Source organism: Durio zibethinus, chromosome 12 (genome assembly GCF_047325235.1).
Source record: "Durio zibethinus cultivar Kanyao isolate XHJ-2024 chromosome 12, ASM4732523v1, whole genome shotgun sequence".
Taxonomy (NCBI): Eukaryota; Viridiplantae; Streptophyta; class Magnoliopsida; order Malvales; family Malvaceae; genus Durio; species Durio zibethinus.
Genome location: NC_143173.1, coordinates 2,019,452 through 2,040,961, shown reverse-complemented (window position 1 = coordinate 2,040,961; position 21,510 = coordinate 2,019,452). Strand labels below are relative to the sequence as shown.

General features: G+C 31.9%; 3 protein-coding genes across 5 annotated transcripts; 1 reads left to right on the top strand and 2 right to left on the bottom strand.

Annotated features, from left to right (window-relative positions):
- Window positions 1-861: 861 nt before the first annotated feature.
- On the bottom strand, window positions 862-4,635 carry LOC111297390 (uncharacterized). Its single transcript, XM_089741712.1, has 5 exons — window positions 3,358-4,635; window positions 3,235-3,313; window positions 2,461-2,980; window positions 1,248-2,405; window positions 862-1,142 (listed from the first exon to the last, which is right to left on the bottom strand). Exons 1-5 carry the CDS (start codon window positions 4,565-4,567, stop codon window positions 1,101-1,103), a joined length of 3,009 nt encoding a protein of 1,002 aa, XP_089597838.1. The 5' UTR covers window positions 4,568-4,635; the 3' UTR covers window positions 862-1,100.
- A 2,038-nt stretch (window positions 4,636-6,673) lies between these two features.
- On the top strand, window positions 6,674-12,044 carry PEX12 (peroxin-12). 2 transcript variants are annotated; one of them, XM_022889897.2, is made up of 10 exons: window positions 6,674-6,944; window positions 7,398-7,503; window positions 8,632-8,780; window positions 8,983-9,232; window positions 9,592-9,701; window positions 9,937-10,011; window positions 10,123-10,209; window positions 10,778-10,864; window positions 11,221-11,358; window positions 11,648-12,044. In XM_022889897.2, exons 1-10 carry the CDS (start codon window positions 6,837-6,839, stop codon window positions 11,717-11,719), a joined length of 1,182 nt encoding a protein of 393 aa, XP_022745632.2. In that variant the 5' UTR covers window positions 6,674-6,836; the 3' UTR covers window positions 11,720-12,044. The 2 variants fall into 2 exon arrangements, with proteins under 2 accessions (XP_022745632.2, XP_089625094.1); XM_089768968.1 differs by having other exon boundaries at window positions 6,757-6,944; window positions 8,635-8,780.
- A 95-nt stretch (window positions 12,045-12,139) lies between these two features.
- LOC111295971 (uncharacterized) lies at window positions 12,140-16,859 on the bottom strand. 2 transcript variants are annotated; one of them, XM_022889895.2, is made up of 3 exons: window positions 16,496-16,859; window positions 14,298-16,229; window positions 12,140-12,849 (listed from the first exon to the last, which is right to left on the bottom strand). In XM_022889895.2, the coding sequence occupies exons 2-3, from the start codon at window positions 15,885-15,887 to the stop codon at window positions 12,466-12,468; spliced, it is 1,974 nt and encodes a 657-aa protein (XP_022745630.2). In that variant the 5' UTR covers window positions 15,888-16,229; window positions 16,496-16,859; the 3' UTR covers window positions 12,140-12,465. The 2 variants fall into 2 exon arrangements, with proteins under 2 accessions (XP_022745630.2, XP_022745631.2); XM_022889896.2 differs by having other exon boundaries at window positions 14,298-15,952.
- Window positions 16,860-21,510: the final 4,651 nt, after the last annotated feature.

Genomic DNA, 21,510 nt, shown 5'->3' with positions numbered 1-21,510 from the left:
GTCCTTGAAATTTTCCATCAGTAAATCTAATGAAAATATTATTATTGACAAAAAATATAATATTACCGACAAAAATTTTCGCCCATTATACTACATTTTCTGGTAGTATCAAAATGACAAACTTTAAGGGTGGGCAGTCAGCATGATCACTGCATAAAAATGGACAGCCACGATGAAACTGATCTAGGCTGCGCCCGCACCCATGATTTGAAGGAAATAATGAATGAGATATATAGAAGCAAAACCATGAACAATCATTTGTTGAGTTCAAAGATTTTGCTTAATAATATTAGATGGTTAAAATGAACAAGAACTAGCCAATTAACATTTCATTTTTCAATCCATATGTTGCTCTAATTAAACTGATTTTTGTAGGAGAAACTTCAATTTCTCCTCTGTTTTTTCTTGTATGTGTTGCTGGTGTAGGTTATCCTCTTGGTGCACAAGCAAATTAACTATCCAATTAGATGATATTCGAACAGCTGATTGCCTGATTCATTCTATTGTCGTTTTTCTTTAGAAAACAGCAAATTAATGTTGTCTCAAAGCCAATAACAATGTACAAAACCAACTTGAACAACCACATCTCCATATAGAATTATGGATTCAATCTTGAAACCATTGTCTCTTCTTTCTCAAACACTAACCCTCTTAGCCTTTTCCCAGATTGTAAATACAGAAACCACTTCAGATTATAGTACCGAATATATAAACAACTGCACGAGCCAAAGATTTACAGATTGAACAAAGTCTGACTCTTACAATGCAATTTTAATTGATAAAATTCTAAAAATATTTTTATTTATATCTTTAAAAAGAAATTTCTTATTATGCTTAATCATTTTGATTTAAAGTTTAAGATTAAGATTGTAATCAGAATGAAATTTCATGGTTGATTTAACTTTTCAATAGAATTATAGGGTACTATTTGTAAAAACATGAAATCGAAGGAAAAGAAGACAATCAACACAAGTACGTTTCGTACATGTAATAAAATTCGTGTCTTTATTGAAACCGACAAGAAAAATGAAACCCAAAGCCACCATGTGTTGATTCCATTAGCTATCAGCCCGGATAGAGGTCTTCTCAAATCCTGACTCCTAATTGGAGATTGCTGTTATATCTGGTGAAGTTTCTTCCACCTGATAAAGGAAAAGAGCTTGTTGCTTTCTAATGAAATTATTTTAGTAATGATGTAGATCACAGATTAATTATAAAAGAGCCATAGATGAACATGATGAACTTACCAATGGAAGCACGCATTCAATGTGAGCGACAAAGTGGCCATGACATTCCACACAACAATAGACATGATCTACTGGATGTCTTTCCTCTTCACAAACATCGCAATAGTACTCTCCTGTGTCGTCTTCAACAAAGGAGTCTTTGAGGGTAAGATGATGGAGGTGACATTTAGATTTGATCTTTTGTGGTACAGGGACACATTTCAAATGGAAATTGATCGCACACTCCACACAACGATAGAATGCTCGACCATTACACATTTCACTGCATGCACTACACATGAAGTTAAATTTATGGAGTTGTCCAAATTTTTCTAAGAACATTTGGTTGTCTGTTCCTAAGTAGTAAAGATTGTGCGTGTGGGAATTAGATTTCAAGGCTCTCCGAAGGGAATTGACACAAACAAAGTGGAAGTCAAGTTCACACTGCAAACATCCATATCTGATGAAATCGCGTACTGGGAAACCCAATTGGAAATCCATTTTGCAGGCATGACACTTGCTCTCTCGAGAGTATTCAGGGAAGGCAACCAAATGATGTGGCAGATGAAATGGGTGTTGTATCTGCTGTGGTAATGTTCTAAGGCAAGATTCATGAAGAGTATAAAGGCAATCAAGGCAACAATAGGATGGGCCAAAGATTGGTAAATCACAGCCGAGGCATGATAATGATCTATGCACAAGATTGCCAAGGACCAGAATATGGTTATGGCTGAAATGGAGTAACTTGGTTTCTTTCTTCCTACTTTTTGGATCTTGGCTCCCAATTTCTGGAGCAGCTAAAACTGCGCATTTTACATCGAGCTTGAACTGACAATCCAAGCAGAGGTAAACAAAACCAGCAGAAAATTCTCTACATTCATCACATAAAAACCATGAGGTTTCTGAATGAGGGAACTCATGTAAGAGGGTTAGAGAATGTTGGGGGTGAAGAGGGTGTTGCAGCTCAGGGGGTAACTCAGCGCATGCTTTATGTAATCCATAGTGGAAAGGAGATTCACAGGTTTTGCATATGTAGACTGTACCAAGTAGCTCTTGGCCACAGGCATTGCAGTTACCTTTGAACTTTTTGGTTAACTGGAAAATGTTCAATGAATGATGATGGCTGAAATGATTAATCTGCATCTCAAAGGACAAAAGAGAGACAGAAAACTGAACTAAATTGTTTCATTATGTACCAAAAAGTTTTAAGAAAATCTAGTTGAGGAAAGTAGACCTTAAGTGCAGGTTCTGTCGAGGGCTTCAACTCTTTGGTGTCATTGATGCATGTCGATGCCTCTCCTTGATTGGCTTCATTTTTCTCTTCTGGTTCTTCATCCTCACTCTCATCCTCTTGCTCTTCTTCATCACTACTTTCCTCATTCTCCTCTAACTCTTTTACTTCTTCTTCTTCCATCTTTTCGTCATCCTGCCCATCTTTTTCTTCATCTACTTCCTTATGTTTCCCCTCCTTATTATCTAACTTCTCTTCTTCGCTCGTTTCCGCTTTGTCGTTCTCCTCTTCTTCACTGTCTTCCTCCTCTTCTTCTTCACTCGTTTCCTCGTTTTCATCTTCTTTTTTACTCTCTTCCTCCTCTTCTGCTTCACTACCTTCCTCATCACTCTTTTCATCATCATCATCATCACTACTAGTACTACTCTCTGCATCTTCATCATTCTCAAAATATTTTACCTTTTCCTTCTTCTTTTCCTTTTCCTCTAGTTCAAGGTCCTTTGAAAAACTGTATTGATTGCATCTGATCAAAAAGAGACTGTTACATATCATTTTATCCATGCATTGCCTCTGTTGTTGTCATTGCATTCATAAATTTCTTTCAGTTACTGTCCATCATTTCTTACATGTCTGATTAATTTTCTTTTATATTCTTTTGTTTTTCAAATTCATTTTGCTTTCAATATTATGGATGTGGGCAAGGGTTGGTGTGCATGTGCAATAAAGGTTTTCAATCCTAAAACATGTCAGAGAAAAAAGAAATATAGCTTTACTTACCTCAAACAATTGATTCCTGTCGATATTATTGTCCCATGTTTCTTTGAGCACTTGCAATTTTCCGTTACTCCGTTGAAGTCTTTTCACCAAGTCCATCATTTTCCTCACTTGAGAGTCAGAAACCTGTAGCCAAAACAAACAAGTCAGATATCATTTTTTTCATAGCCAATTTCCACTTGGAGATATTGTAAATGTTCAAATGAGAGCTTACCTCTTTGAGAACACATTCGACATGAGCAATATATGTGCACTTCTTACAATAATAGATATGATGCTTTGGATTTCTTTCTTCTTCACAGACATCGCAATAATACTCTCCAGAATCATCTTCAATTACTCCGTGATGGAGGATGAGAAAATGCCTGTGATATCTATGTTTACCCACAGGTGGTGCTGGAAGACATCTGAAATGGATGTTGAAATTACATTGTACACAACGGTAGAAAGCACCTTCTTTGTTCTTTTGGGCATTGCAATCATGGCCACAGGCATGGCAATTGAAACACTCTTCAGTACTTCTCGAAAAATATGTAAGATCATGCTCATGGCACTTATGTTTCAGCGTAGGTTGGAGCCTAGCACAAGAAATATGAAGGTAGAAACTACACTTATGACAGGCATAGTATGTTGTTAAATTCGTAGATGAAATTGAACCTTTACAGGCGTTGCAAGAGAATCTATAGCCGACATTACTGTACTGCAGGAAAAGATGGTGCAGTGGATGAAAAGGATGTAGCAATCTTTTGGAAATCTTAGAAATACAAGATTCATGGAGAAAGAACTTGCAACCATAAGGTCCCCCGTTGAAACAACCATAGGACATGCCTAATAAATGCTTGTCACACCAACTGCAATCAAGTTCATATCGTTGTGTTGTCTTCCTATACTTGAAGAGAGCCAACGGCTCCCCGTGGCTGAAATGCCTGGTTCTTTTTCTTACCCTGCCTTCAGGTATCTGACCCTCATCTCCTTCAGCGGATTGATCGTTGTTTGAAGAAACACACGCTAAATCAACATCGATTAAGCAACTAGAGCAGTGGTATCTTGGGCCTCGAGAATTACAGAAACATCTTTCACATAAGAAATCCGAAGACTCATCTTGTAGTTGTAGCTCGTGCATTGAGTGGGAAGGGTGAGTAATCTCTAAAGGCATCCGCTTTTGTGCACATGATGCATGCCGTGTAAACTCGCAGACTTCACAGGCATAGACCACACCATAGATTTCCTCATTGCATACATCACATTGTTCCTTTGTAGACCTGTTTTCCACATACTGATGGAACAAGGTATGTTCATGACTAAGAGATCCCTTCTTTGGTTGAGAATTTCCCATGCTCAAGAGAAGCAAATGCTATGGCTATTGATCTTGACAATAATAGGGGTTGCTCAAGAACTCTGATATTGCAGCTTTGATTTAAGAGGTTCCTTTTTTTTTTTGGCCAATAGCTTTGATTTAAGAGGTTAGGAGAGGATCTAATCTACCTGTAAAGTGAATGCTATTGAAAGAACTACCAAATTGTAGCATCTATTTGATCACAAAGTTATTTTAATTTCAATAAATATTGGATGCTAATAAGAGAAGATGGGAATATTATTTGAATGTTGTACAAGAAAAAATAAATTAATTCATTAAACCATAGCTTTTCTACTAAAAAGAAGTTCCATTCTATAAATAATAATAACAACCCTAATATAAAATCAAATAAAAAAATAAAGTTGTTTTGGATGCTAATCAGATAAGGTAGGAATATTGTTTGAATGTTGTACAAGAAAAAATAAATTAATCCATTAAACTATAGCTTTTCTACTAAAGAAGATGCTTACTAAATAAAATAATATTATACAACAATTATTAAGAATCAATATTACTTTGAATTCAGATATAATTCAATTGATTCATATAATTATTCGTAAAAAGTAACATTTAATAAATTTAAAGTTAAGTGTAAATACTTATATTTATTTCTTTTATCTCACACCGCAATTATAATTTAAAATTAAAAGTTTTTAAACCTGGAACAATTTAGCATTTATCTTTTTTTATTGATTTTTTTTTCTTTTTACAAAGCGAAGAGATTTAAAAGGTTGTTAATTAATCATTGATTAAGTAATTAACCTTCCAAATCATAGGCTCAATGGGTGAATAGATGTGATATTCTTTTCATTTTGAAAGAAAATCATAGGCTCTGCTTTTTATTGTTTCTATCGGTCCCTTGATTGTTAACCTCCCAAATCTAAAGTATTTGCATTGAGATGGAAAGTCGGATCTTATCTTGCTTCGCAATATCTTATAATTAACTAAGTGTTTATTTGAATTTTATCGTATTTTTGATGTAATGTAATTGAATTCATTGTACTTTCAGTTGAATTTAAATATTAATTCTAGTGAGATTTACTCGGTATAAATATTTTATTAAATATTTTTTTTAATTACAACTACAATAATTTTTTTTTTCAATCATAATTACTATAATTTTTATTACTATTTTTAATTCTATCACAATTTATCTCACCACCTAAGCAAATGAAGCATAATACTACAAGCCGTGTAAATTACATTGGAATTTACAGTGGCATCAAGAAAGATACACTTGGATAAGTTCCATACGGTTGATTTGGTTGTTAACATCAATAAAGATATGCATTGGAATGTCGTGTGGTACTAAGCTCATAATTTGAAATTTTAATTTAATTAATTTATATAATATTTTAAAATTTTTGATATTAGTTAAATATAATATTAAAATATTAAAATTTGTAATTTTTTATTTTATTTTCACACTGATTTTTCATAAACAATTATTTGTTAACTTGTGATGCTCCTTTAAAGTTCAAACAAAATCTCACTTCTGTATATGTTAATTGATTTGCTAATTAAGTCTGCATGAAAATCATCATTAATTATTAAACAGAAAGCTTCATTTCTAAATTTTATAGAATTCTACTAACAGTATTATTATTATTATTATTATTTTATAAATATGAGATTGAAGAAAGATACACAAATGGAATTTTAAATTTTTTGAATATAATTTTTTAAAAGTGATCGTATGATATAATTTATGATTACAAATAAAAATAGTTATGAAAAGGGTTAATTCGTAATTTGATTTTTAAATATACAACTTTTAACTATTGATAGTTATAAAAAATTTACGATACTCTCTTAATTTTAATTTTTTTTAAAGCATTTGATAAATATAGATCAATAAAAGTATATAAGATGTTATGATATTATCGATTTTTTTATTTTTAATAAACTTAGTGTAGGAAGCAAAATATTTGATGAAAACAATGATTTAAATACTTAAATGGTAAATTTTTTTTATGAATACCAAATCCTAAAAAATATATAATTTAAGAGATAATTCCCATATTAACCCTTTGAAGAAAAATGATGAAAACTAAAGGGTTTTATTTTCGAATTTTGGAGAATGTTGAGGAAACAAAACATCAAAAGGTCAACCCAATGGACTAAATTGTAAAAAAATAAATAAATAAAAATGTTCTTATCCTCAAATCTTTTTTGTGCGTTCAACCCTTGAAACTGAGCAGTAATAACCGCTTCTTTGAAGAAGAAGAAGAAGAAGAAGAAGAAGAAGATGTTGTTTCAAGTGGCAGGACAAGGGGCTCGTCCCACCTTCTTTGAAATGGCTGCTGCTCAGCAACTCCCCGCTAGTCTTCGTGCAGCCCTCACTTACTCAATTGGGGTAACCTTCCATCTATCTCTCTCTACAAACCAAAAAAAAAAAAAAACACTTCTTTTTTATATTTACAAATACGGATTTTAGTTTTCCTTCTTTATTTCTCAAAATCATTCAGTTTTGGTATAAATTTTGCCTCTTCAATTTGTGGGTCAATCTTGGTTTTTTGTAAATTTGCTTGTTTCTGTTTTTTTTTTTTTTTTTTTGGAACTTTTATAATGAAATAAATTGATTATTTTATTTAAGTACCATGAAACCATGTTCAGTTTAATTGAAAGTACTTTTCTTTTTCTTATTTTTAAGATGAAGTTTGTAGATTGATTATTCTGCCATTGGAAGTATTAATTGCTATTGAACTATTTTGGACTTGCTTAATTACTAGATATTTTTATGACTGCAATTAGTGTTGTTATAGCTGCCTGAGATTAAATACTTTGAGGTTCATTTGTAAATTGATAGGTATTGGCATTGAGAAGACCTTTTCTTCATAAGGTGTTAGACTATGAAGATGAATTCTTTGCTTTGCTGATGTTGGTTCTTGAGACTCATAGCTTACGAACTACAGGTTTCCTTCTCTGATATTTTCTAGTTTCTACTATTATGTTTAATTTCTTCTTGAGGTATTTTGCTCGGATTGCATTTGAATTTCTCATTGCCACTTTCTAGATAGCAATTTAATGAACTCATACTCCAGCTTCTCACAATGGAGAATCCTTTCCTTCAATATTTACTCATTGTTAGTTAATAACTCTAGCAGTTTTATCTATTATGTGTATTCTGATAGGAAATAAAATATTCAATTGATTTTCATCGAATGACTATTCATCTATTGTACTTTCATGTAAATAGAGGCAAGAAAGCTCTATGGAAAAATCATGGTTCAATTTGATCTTGTCTAAGGGGGAATTAGAATACAGATGTGGGCTAACCCTTTTTAGTTTTCTTCCAAATTGCTTGTGTTCTTCCTCTGAACTTATAATGCTCATTCTGGTTTCACCCCTTACTTTTTGTGCATCGCCTTAATTGTACCTATGGAAATAGTTTTCTACACGTGTGTGCTGTGAACTATGAATTTGTTTTTGTTGCTTCCCTGTGTGAAAAATAATGTAATCTATGATGGTAGATGATGCATTAAAAATTGTTTGATGTGCCATATAATTGTCCCTTCCCTGCATCCAATGAAATTTATTCCCTTCCATATGATGATGCTGAATGTCAAGGTTGTAGGGGTGTAGGAAATAAGGAGATTATTTTCTGAATCTTGTGGTAACGTATTTCATTCTTATTGTTGGAATGTGATTTGTGGAAATTCTTAAATTTAGAGGCTCCGTTCCATGATCTAGCATGATCAAAATGAGTTGCAGCCCACCATCTATTAGTTGTAGCATATAGAATGAATTTTCCTTCATTAATTATATCAACATTAATGAACACCTAGCTAGAAGCCCAGAACCAACCAGCTTGTTGAAGGAAGGAAGTCGCAGTGGATGGTCATTTCATGCAAATGCAAAACTATTATTATTAGCTCTTAAGGAATTCAACATATTTCTAACAAGTTTCTTATTTTGAAAGCTTATAATAATGCCCACTGCATGTTGGTTGCTGTATGTAGATATAAATTTATCTTAATTTTGTTATTTGTGGTTTGAAGATGTATGTTTGACTTGTTTTGCAATAAACCATTCTTATTCAGAAGCTTCATTTTCTGAGTCTCTATATGGCCTGCGGAGGAGAGCAGCAAAAATAAGAACAAAACAAGCTGACATCCGATCAAAATCTAGTGATGGTATCCAACATTCTGGTCTAGAAAGGCGTCAAAGAGTTCTTTCAGTTGTATTTTTGGTAGAATTCTGCATCTTTCTTTTTTCTTATTAAGATGTTTTAATAAACTTATAATCAAGTAATCTGCTAAATTTCTTCTTTATTGGAGAGCATTACTGAGTGTACTGACAGTTTTAACTCATTTCCAACTCTATCACCTGTTTCCCTCCAACATCCTTTGCTGGATGCAGTAGTAACTTCTGATTTTGATATATCTGTCTAGGTTGTGTTGCCGTACTTTAAGTCAAAATTGCATTCAATTTATAACAAAGAAAGGGAAGCCAGGCTTCAAGCAAGTTTATGGGGTCCTGGGGATGAAAGATTTGAAGACGTTGACTATTTTGATGAAGGGGAGGCTTCGCTTGCATCAAGAACATCCACAGAAACAGAAGCAACAATGAGAACACGAGTGGCGAAGAATATTCAGAAAATTATAGGTGCATGCTATCCGTGGGTACATGCTACCACTGAAGGTGGGTTCAGATCTAAGTTTTCATTTTGTATCCCTGTTTGCAAGAATGAAGGTAATTGGTTAATCCAATCATTGTTCATGGACTACTATAACCTTAAGTGGAACATGTTATGATGACCTATAAATAATTTAATAGCTAAATGGTGGTTGCTGACCTTGGGATTCTCTTTTGTGTTTCTACAAGCATATCTAATATAAATCTTCATGTCCGTAATGTAGGTTTTCTGATAGTGTGCAATCATACTTATAATTGTAATGATTTCTTGGAAGAGCTTTGGATGTCCACTAGCTGTTTATGACCATGCTTTGTTTGGATCGCCAGTGACATGCTTTAATCTAATCTTGAGTTTTATGCTGCAGGACTAACATTTACTTATCAGCTTTTATATCTGCTGGACGCTACTGGGTTCTATTCTGTTGGATTACATGCACTTGGGATTCATGTTTGTCGAGCAACAGGACAAGAATTGGTATTTAGATTCAACAATAATTTCTGTTGTGAATCTTCATCTTTTATTACATTAATGTCCATGGAGCACTATTTTGTTGCTTCATGCTTTTTCCATGCCCAATACATGTCCACATACATTAACTATTGGTTGCAGTAAAAATGTCAATGATAATTTTATTTGTTCAGCATTCTGTTCTTATCTGTATTATATATATGCACACACATTCAGTATACTTATTTTGATGTCAAGGTAGATGGATACTTCTTCTAGAATTTCCAAAATTCGAAGTCGTGAACGTGAGAGGCTTCGGGGCCCTCCATGGTTAAAGGTATTTTTGTGAATATTATACTTAGTACCATTGAGATTTTTTATCTAACTTTAACTACTAATTATGTTATGTTAAAATTTATCATATTGATTAGACATATAATTCCTGCAGGCACTACAAGGAGCATTGCTTAAATGCACATATGCACTGCTGGACTATGCTCAAACTGGTTTAATCGCTGCAGTATTCATCTTTAAAGTGAGTATAATTTACTGGTTATAAATTTTACTGTCCTTTGTGGTTTAGTGATGCTATATATTATTATTAACTATACATGAAAAACATAAAGTATGCAAAAATTGTTAGATGTTACGTTGTCAAAGTGAAAATCTAGAATAACTGGACCAAGCCAAACTAAATCAATCAGTTTCTCATTTTTTAAGGCCAAAACAGTGGGCCATACCATCATGTAAATGCCATGATGGACTCATAATATTCTTTCATAGATACTTTTCATAAACTTCTTGTTATTCGTTTAACCTTCATTTACTTTCCTGGATTCTAATTCAACTTAGTAATAACATAAGACTGGATGGCATAACTGAGATTATAATTGATATCAATTAACTCTGACACTTCTTAAAGTTTTGTCTACCTCTCCAAAGTTGATATTCATGTGTTAATTATTCTTTGTTATTTTTTGTTTCTTGAAACCAGTTGATGTCTTTCCATGTGAAGTTCGACTTTATTTTTGGAAAAAGTAATGGAATTAGCTTTGATTTCTTTTTCAATATGGATAATCTTAGTTTATGTGCAATGATCATAGATGATGGAATGGTGGTATCAATCTGCTGAGGAGAGAATGTCAGCTCCAACTGTGTATCCCCCACCTCCACCACCACCACCCCCAAAGGTGAGGAATCCACTTCTCTATCTCCTCACACCCTGGCTTTCATACACGTGCACATAAAACTAGTCCTAATTATTACATGTATCATATTTCTTTCAATAAAATGGAGAATTATGTATGAGCACTTATTTACATATGTTTCAATGTATATATTGGTGGATATTAATCTGGGATATGTCACCAAGGATATGGAGGCATTGATTTTTTTTTATTGCATTTGGCATAAATTATGCAACTATTTGAGGATTTTTGCAGCGGTTTCTATTTGTCAAATACCAATCAGAAAATAGAAGAAATAAGGGCAACCTTTTGCCACTATGTCACTCAAAAATCAAATATTTGACTTATCATCCATGCAGGTTGCCAAAGATGGGATAACCTTGCCACCTGATAGAACAATCTGCCCATTGTGCTCGCAGAAGCGTTCAAATCCATCAGTAGTTACAGTTTCAGGGTTTGTCTTCTGTTATGCTTGCATACACAAGTATGTTTCTCAGGTAAGGCCTTCAAACCCTATTTGTTGAACCAAATGAACTCTTTCACAATATGCCTCTGACGATGTGCAGGGAAACTTGCCAAAAGGGCTTGATAGAATGTATGAATTCCTTTAGTAAAGATAGTCTAATCATGTCATTTTTTTCATCTGTCCCGTTCTCAAGTGAAACTTCACTAGACTCCCTTTATGTAAATCATCCATGATGATCTTCCATCTTTAGTTCCATTCAACTTTTGAGTAGATTTTTTTCCCGAGTCTTATATGACTTCTGCTGTGTTTCATTGCCACAGTATAAGCGCTGCCCAGTCACATTAATGCCGGCAGACATTGACCAGATAAGGCGGCTCTTTCATGATGTGTGATAACCTTGCCGGGTATGATGGATGTGGATTAATTTATTTTTATACAAAGTATTCATCAGCTAAATCGGTTGATGGCCTAAAGATACCAAAGAGCAATGAGTTTCATGACGAGCACTTCTAGTTTTTGTTCTATTTTGTCGCCATTGTTGGCATTTTCAAAAGTTATGTACCATCTAGGTAGTTTGAAACTTTATATATCCGACAATGATCATTAACCATGCAAACACCATTGTATACAAAAAGTTCCATTTGCCATTAGCCATTGATTGTATACTTAACATTTTGTATCCTAAGTTTATGAAAAATTTAAGTATTGTCTTATAGATATTATAGCGTCAAATGTGATATTATTTCATATTCTTTAATTATGCATTTTCCAAAAGGTAGAAGAAAAAACTGGTTATAGAAAAGAACCAACAATGACAGGAAAAAGAATACCAATCACAAAAATGAAAATTTGATGACTATGGACTTAGATACAAAGATTTGATGTCCAAGAAAAATTAGAAATGAAACAAGTTATTAAAGAAATCTCAAATTTCACATCACATAACAATACAACAATAGAAGAAGACAAGGTTCCTCTTCTTAATCAAAGTGATTCCCCTACCAATCATTCTGCAAATCAACTGCCCCAAGTTGCGAAGTGTAATTAGAAAAATGTCAGATGTGTATAGGAAGGAGCCTTAACTCCTCTTTCTCTTGTAGATGCCAACCAAAGGGGTGAAATAACTGGCACTGTGTAATTATTCATCGACCTCTTCATTCACCTGATGGCCTCCATCCCCACCTTTGGCTACTGCCGGCCTTTTGTGCTTCTTGCTTTTAGCTGTCTTGGCTTTTGTACGACGTTTTTTCTCATTGGCATTAACCCAGGTATAGTCAGATGGTATGTGAAAAGGATCAACCTCATCCTTATACCGATGACTATCACCATCACTTGAATGGCCACCGTGACTCCCTCTCATCCATGAAATCCATGATGTTGAACCCTCTGATTCCTTTGACTTGGCATCCTGGAAATGTGCTGGGCTGGAAAGAGGTGTTGAGAACTCCTCAATAGGCTGAAGCTCCTCAAATTTTGTGAAGGTGACAAGGACTCGAATAGTTGGGATAATAGGGATGGCAACCTGGAATAGGGAAAACAAGACATTAATGTGAATTCATTCAAAAAGTAAAACTGAGGACTCAAGAAAGATATTTTATAGAAACAACCCTGATAAGGCGAAAGCATGTTAGTAGCCAGCCAGGAAAAAAAAATCTTTTCCCTTTTTCAGGTGGCGGGAATTTTTTTTCTACTGACTAACATTTAAAATGAAGATCTTATACCCTTGGGGCCATTTCGGAGTTAATTTGAATTGAAGAGTGTTAAAAAGAAAGACAGTGCTGGCAACAACAAAGGAAGTATTTTGCTGGCTCCCTATCATGCACAAAGCATTTGTCATGTTCGCATCATATATACATATTTTACCATAGAGGTTCTGGACAGATTCCAGCAATATGGCAAACCTAAATATAGATTTTAAAAGTGGCTTCTCCTTCTGACATTTATAGGTCCAACATAACTTAAACTTCCAGACCTTAAAAATATTCACCTCCAGCTTTCAAGGATAATTTTGTAGTAAAAATATTCACCTCTAGCTTTCAAGGATAATTTTGTAGTCTCAAGCATCCAGTCATTTTGAAATATTAAATGCCGATACACTCTCCTAATACCTATCTTAGATCCAAGCTTCATCTAGTGACTTGAGCTAGGGTCAGCAAGCATCAGCACAAATGCATTACAATAGGCATACGAATATTGTAGATCCAGCAAAAAGAAAGATGGTTACAAAGCATATTCCCGCCAAATGAGTCTGAATTTCCCCATCACCCACGTGCAAAAACTGTTCTAAGTTTTTCAATCATCAGAATCTAACACCAATAACACAGATTCAGGTGAGAAATGGCCAAAGCACTCCTAAGATTTTCAACCAAAAACAATATATTAAACGGTTAGTAATATAAAAAGGACATCTGATATGTATGTCCTAAGAGTTTTTCATTACCATTGCATAAGTATGATTCTCAAATAACAATAAGCTCACAATCTACCGTAATTCTGCACTTATTCAAGTTACTTTCAATCATCATTAATAATGAGATTGGATTTAAAACACCATACAAACAAGGATACCACTAATAAACTCATTTCCTGTGTTTGTTAGCATTAATGTGAGGAAAATGAGACAATTAGATCACAGGGGACACAAGTAAAATAAGGTCAGCAAACCATTTTTTATTGCAATTTGAGTATTTGCTCTAACCTAGGATCATTTTTCCTGCCTAAAGATATTGATTCCTTTTCATTTTAAGACATGACTACCACTCTTAGTCAACCGTGAAACCTTAATTCTACTTCAGTATTTCTTATCATAACTTCTTATGCTACAACCACAAAAATAATAAAAAAATAAACAAAATAGTGAGAATTGCATTGACATTAAAAACAAAGCATGATTTATGCACACAATTAAAAACTAAACTGGATTTTCATCATAAAATCAGAAAATTGTTTTGAGTATATATCTTAAATTACCTTGACTGGAAATGTGCCCGAAGGCAGTTTAGTTGTCAAAAGCTCCCTTAGTCTCCTTATAGCCTTAACCTTGTTGGCTAATATGTCAAGTAAAGGCAGGAGTTCCTCTGTCTTTAAAGGGAAATCTGGTGTTAACCACAAAACAGGTCTCAAACCCTTCTTGTACTCAGTCTCATGTTTATCATCACTAATGCCCCCTTTCTTCTTCTTCTTCTTGCTGCCTTTTTCTTTACCGTTCTTGCCATCCACAGCATCTTGCTTTGTAGATTCAGAAGATGATTTGTGACTACCAACTTGTCTCTGATTGCTACCTTCAGGGGCCAGATTTGAGAACTTCAAAATCTTAGAATCCTCAGGATCATCACTATTCTTTGAGGCTTTCTTATTCCAGCCAAACCAGCTCTTCTTCTCCTTGGCAACAGCATTTGATTCACAATTTTCATAGGAACCTCCTGAACCATTTTCTTGGCAGTCAACGACGCCATGCTCACCATCATCACAAAAACCATCAGAATTTCCCATACAAAGTGCTGAATTCAACTGCATCCTTTCCTCAGCTGTCAACACATCATCATATTCATCATTGTCACCACCATTTGCCATCCTTTCTTCATTATCCACAGAAAAAAGCTCTTCATCAGTCATTGCACCTGGAACCCTCCTTGACTTCACACTGACTGTCACATGAAGCATATCATAAACTTTAGCCTTCCAATTTCCGACCATCTCACTTCTCTCTTGTCTCCTCCAATTCAAATGAGGAACAAGCTCAGCCTGAGTGACATCAATTCCAGGCCTATACATATTAGTTTGAAACATCAATGCTACTTCATGAGCAACTTCTGATTCTGTTGGTTGTGCACCAGCCCCCTCCAGAGCATTTGTAACTTCTTTTTCCTTATGAGAAAGAGCAATCAAAGAGCCTGGAGGAAGAGAAAGATTCCCATCCTCAGAAGTGTACCCTTCCCCTAGAAAGAGAAATGTTTGGTCTGATCTTTGAATACGGAACCCATCAAATCCAGCAAGTGTCATATCAGCACGGAGATTTGAACCCCGCTTCCAAATGCGGTAAGTGTCTGATGGTGCAATACGACCAATAAAAGGAATGACTGAGCTTTCAAAATGAAAAGTTATCTCCATGTAAAAGTCATGGATTCGAGCTGCTGAGGCAACAATCCGGGGAAGTCTACGACACCATTTTGCCCAGGCAAGTGGCTGGTAGTGTCGTGCAATGATCATAGTAATTGCCTCTTCCCTTGTGCATACTGCTTCTTGCAAAGCACTCCAACCTTGCTCATTCTGAAGACTCCAATCTGCTCCAGCCACCATCAAAATCTCCGCCGCAATTGGATCTCGCAACCGCACTGCTAAATGCAGCGGAGTCTCCCTACCAGGGACATCACGACAATCTATAACAGCTGAAACAGCATCAGCCTGGAGCTCAGCCTCAAGAGATTCAGCTTCAGTATTAACCTCACCAGCCTTGGCAAGCCGAGGGAGTGTTGAGACGATATGCCTAAGCCCAGCATAGTCACGGTGGGCAACAGCTAAATGCACAGGACTATGGACATACTTGGAAAGATCCTCCATTATACTTTACTCTATCTTTTGATTTCTATTCATAAGCTATGATTTCCTCCATCTCTAATACCCCCCTAACATTAAAAACATAAAAATGAACAAAAGCTCACTTCCATCTTTATCTCAAATTCTCCAAAACAATAACTTTTAAGATAAAAGATTATATTTCTTCTAAGGTTCCACAACAACCAAGACTAGGGCTTTTAAGCTTTGCTATCCAGCTTCAATACTAATGAAGCCACTAAAAAAATTGGCAATGCAGTAACTTCTTCACCATTGCCCAACTGCTGTCTATTTTTTTTATATTCACTTCCATTTACAGTGAAGTTAAAGCTTCCACAGACTTCAAATCTGTAAATGTAATCCCCAAAAAATCAAAACATAAAAAAAAAAAAAGAGCTTCAATAAGTAAAATTTCCAATATTACTATAAAAATTTTTGCTTTTTTACACCAATAAAAATTATTAAATTTACAAAAATAAAAAATCAAACATCAATATTTCAAAACAACAAAAAAATATATTCATTTATTTTCCTTTCTTCTCATCTATTTTCTCTCATTTTCTAAAAAGCAAAACAAAAAATAAACAAATTTTTTTAAAAAAAGAAAGACAAACCTGAGGAAGCAGAAGCAGCGTCAGCGCCGAAATAAAGATCCACAACCCAACCCGATCGATTATGTTTTGCTTTCCCTTTCAGTTTGGCTTCAAAAAGTTGAAACTTTAGAGAGAGAGAGAGACGGGTTCCGTTAAATCGGACGGTTAACGCCAATTTCAAGATACAGGATCCGACGGGTCGCGATCTTAATCGTTGAAACAGTGACCCGCCGCCGCACCACGAGTCGACTCAGCACTCCTCCCAACTCGCAGCTTAACTCAGATCTCTCTCCCTTTCTGGAAAATCTTTCCTTTTCGAGTGAAGTTTCTCTCTCTCTCTCTAAAAATGTATCTACTTCGATTTTCTATCTTTCCATTTCTTTCCTCTCTGTATTTCTTCACTTTTTTGTTTTCTTTATTCTCTTGCCATTTTCAAACGTTAACTGCCCCTCGTTTTGTTGTGAAATTACTATTTCTGCCATTCACTGCAGTTATTTTGCCCGGACAAATTCACAAAATCGAAAAACCTTCCCAAATTGAAATTATAATAATTAAACAACAACTAAAACATAATAAAAATTATTTTAAATAATAAATTTAGTCTCATCTAGAAATAATCTAGGTTCGAATTGGATTCACTTCAATATTTTTAGATAATACATAAATTATAAATTTTTAAAATTTTATTTAAATTAAAATTAAAATTTTATAAGATCTGATATAAATCAAATTTTATTAATTTAATTTGATTTGATTCATTAATTTTTTTAATGATTTTTTATTTTTATATTATTTTAATATAAATTTTAATATATTTAAATAACTTTGAGTATAAAATAATTATTTTATTTTATAAAAATTCAAAAAATATATAAAAATTAATAAAAATATATAATTTAATTTAATTTTTTAATTTTTAATTTTTTAAATTTGAAACTCGATTTTAATTTAATATATATTTAATATATAAATTTAATTCAAATTAAATTTTAAAAAATTCAATTCAAATCAAATTAAATATTATATTTTTGAATCGATTTTTTATTTTTTTTCAACCCTATTTTCTTTCATATTTACTTTCATTAATAATTGTTTAATATAATGAGTAAAAAAAAGAGTTGGGGCATGTTTTATTAAAAAATAATATATTTGGTAATCAATATCGTATAATCAATTAATAAAATGTTAAAATTTTAATTCTAATAATTAAAATTTAATTTTTAATAATTTATTTTCAAAAAATAATTTATTCAGCAATTACATGAGTTGATATTCTAATAAAATTTAACACTTTAACACATTAAGTATTTATTAAAAACCCATTAATTTGATACTTTTATGAAATATTTTCTTTTTTTTTTTCTTTTTAATGAGATCTTGAAGTTTAGTACAAAGGTCCAATGGCTGTCGATGCTGAATGCTGACCCAACCAGCATTCAGCAATGGAGAAGTCAACGAAAGGAATTGGTCAAACGAAACTTCTTACATCAACTTAGCAAAGACCATTTCTTTTTTCCTTTTTGTTTTTTTTTTTTTTAATTCTAAACGAAGCAAAACCAATAAATGAAAATATTTTATTATATAAATTAAGTGTTTAAAGTTTTAAAAAATTAATAAATTTTAATATTTTTTTTGCATAATTTTTTTATTATAAAATTTAATATTGTTTTCATAATTGAATAAATACAATAAAATTTTTATTATAAAAATATTTTATTAATTTTTTTATATTATTAAAATTTTCCAATGAATTATATAAATCCAACTTTGATTTCTAAAATAATTTTTTTTAATAAAAAAACTTCATTTACTTCGTTTAAAAGTTTTCATCTTAAATCTTAATTTTAAAATCGATGAAAAATATATTCCTAATGCGATCAACTTTAATATAAAGATCATGAGAAAAGAGAAAAATATAAATTAAATTAATATTTTAAGAATAAAATTTTGTGTATATGAAAAATTCAGAGTTCAATTGAGATATTTCATATAATTATCTTAATAAATAACATATAATAATTTTAAATTTTAAATTCCATCACATATAATTTTTTATTTATTTTTAAATTATGATTTTTTATATAAAAAATAATAGACAAGAAAGTGTGGCTAGAGATGACAACAGGTCGGGGCAGGACGGGTTTTTGCTCGTCTCAAATCCGACCCGACCTAATAATTTTTTTTTATTATTTATATCTGAATCCGATCCGATTCGATATTATATAAAATCATATCAAATCTGAAATTAATAAAATATTATTTTTAATATAAATATAAAATTAAATATATATAAAAATATATAAAAATAATTATAAAATTAAATAAAAAATTTTAAAAATTATTTTTATATATCGGATCGGGTTTACCTAAAACTCAACCCCAACTTTTTCTTCATGCCATCTGACCTGATTCTAACCTGATATCCGATTTTAAAAAAAAAAATGACTCTAAAAAATCAAATCGAATCGAAATCTATCGAATACACGGGGGTTTTTTACCATCTCTAAGTGTGGCAAATCAAACTTAAGTATGATTTTTTATTTTTCATCCATAAAGGCGTCTCTTGGCCCAATCCCAGGGCATAAACTTCCCCTGATGCTTGCTGTTTTATTCTTTGTGGAAGTTACTGATGGAACAAATTTCCACAACACTTGCCCAGGTGGAATCAGAGAAGGCAACTCAATTAAAAAATTAAGTTTGAAGTAGAATAATAATAAAAAAAAAAAAATCAAGATTAGATTTTACGTAAATTTGACTCAATTTAATTCGATATATATGAAAAATATATTTTTAATTATTTATTTAATTATATATTTTTATATTTATATTTAAAAAATAATATTTTATTAATTTTAGATTAATTTAAGTCAAATATAATTTATATAATATTAAGTCAAATTCATATATTATGAATATAAAATCGAGTCAAGTTAAGGATAAACAAAAATTCATCATACCTGTACCCAACCCAATTCGATCTATTGTCATTTTTAGGTGAAATTGAACTTTTGATTTTTAATGAACAAATCAATGACTTAATGTGTTCCCCCAAAGTAAAATGTCAAAGATTATTATAGTAGCAAGTTTTGCTACCCCTACCAAAATTTTTATGAGGAAGTATCTTCAAAAGATCCTATATAGATAAAATTTGATCATTCCAATTAAAAAAGTAATATATTATTAATAGATAAATAATTGTTGGTATTTTTTTGTTTTTAATTTCAAGTTAAATGATCATATAAAAAATATATAATCTTATCGGTGTGTTTTTTAATACATGTGATATCGAATTATATAATAAAAATATTATATAATATATTACTATTTTTATTAATTTTTAATTATTTAATAATAAATTATTATTTGAAATAAAATAATTTATTTTTTAATAATTTATTAATTTTATAAGCATTAAATAATTTAAAATTTTTATTACATATAATTTCTAATTTAATATTCTCAATAGTGATTTCTTTTTTTATTATAATTCATCTCATTTTTATCATTAATTTTAATATTATCATTACAGTAACTAATTTCACGTAATTTTTAATTTCATCAAAATTAATTTTACTGTTTATATAAATAAATCCTTCAATTATTGTAATTTTTAAAGATTTCTTTTGGACCAAAGAAGTTAAGGTGCATATGATTTGAATGCTACCAGTGAGCTTTGGGCTCAAAATGTTTGGATATTGCCCCTCTTTTTCGCTTCTCAACTACCACAAATTTTTTTTTTCTTGTGGGGTGATTTCTTTTGCTCGACACGCAAATGCTTTGACCTTAAAGCTGTCTTTGGTCCCCCTTTGCCATATGAACTGTGATTTCTCACAAAAAGTCACAAAAACCTTTTGTAGTTTTGCACCTATGCTTATTTTATTTTATTTATTTATTTCTTAGAGTGAAAGCTTCCTTACTTTGGCCATGGAAACAACTGAAAACCTTGGCACTTCTCACTTTCTTTTCCCCAAGACAGGGCCTGAGGGGGTGTGGCTTCAAAATCTGATCCAAATCTTTACCTCTCTAAGGTCACTTTCACATTTTCATGGCTGATGAAACAATGGTCTCTTTCATATTTTCATGGCTGTTTCTTATTTTCATGGCTGATAAAACAATGGTCTGTTTAAGGGTACATTGGCAACTGTCACCATTGATTATGAATATGATGGCAACTTAGCTTTTACTAAAAAAAAAAAAAAAAGCTATAATTTGTCCAATTAGTGGCAACTCCTAAATTTCTTTGAATTATTGGAAAAAAGTTTACATATATATATTTGTTAGTTTATAATAAAAATATAATCGATCGAGTTATGAATCGATATAATATTAAATTTGAGTTTAAATTCGATTTTAAATTTGAAGTTTAAAATTTCCCATGAACTAGATTAAATTTAATTTTTATAATTCGAGTTCAATTCAAAATAATAATTAAATTACTCGAGCTCGCTCGATTAACGTATGAAAATAAATTTAATTTTTATATATGATAAAAGTTTAATTATATATGCTCAAAATTTAAGATATTTTATTAATTAAAATAAATAAAATATATTAAAATATATAAAAAATTAAACTTACGAATTATTCGAATTAAATATAAAATTATCAAATTTAACTCGATTAATAAATTAAATTACTCGAATTCAACTTAATAATAATCTAATTGAATTCAATTTTTATTTAGGTTTAACCTAAATAATTTGTGAATATATTGTATTATTTATACCCTTTGATTGTCTGAGCTAGGGATGTAAATAATACATCAGTACTCGTAAGTTACTCGGATTCGATTCAAAAAAAACTCAAATTCGGTTCGATTATTATCGAGTCGAACTTGAGCTCGAGTAGCTCGACTTATCGATTGAGTTGAATTTGAGTATTCTTATATCCGACTCGAGTAGCTCGCGAGTCTAATCGAGCTTTTATATTTAAATATATTTTTATTATTTTAATCAATAAAATATTTCGAGTCCGAGTTCGAGTATGAATAATCGAACTCTTGTCGAGTATACGAATCGAGCTTATTTTTACATATT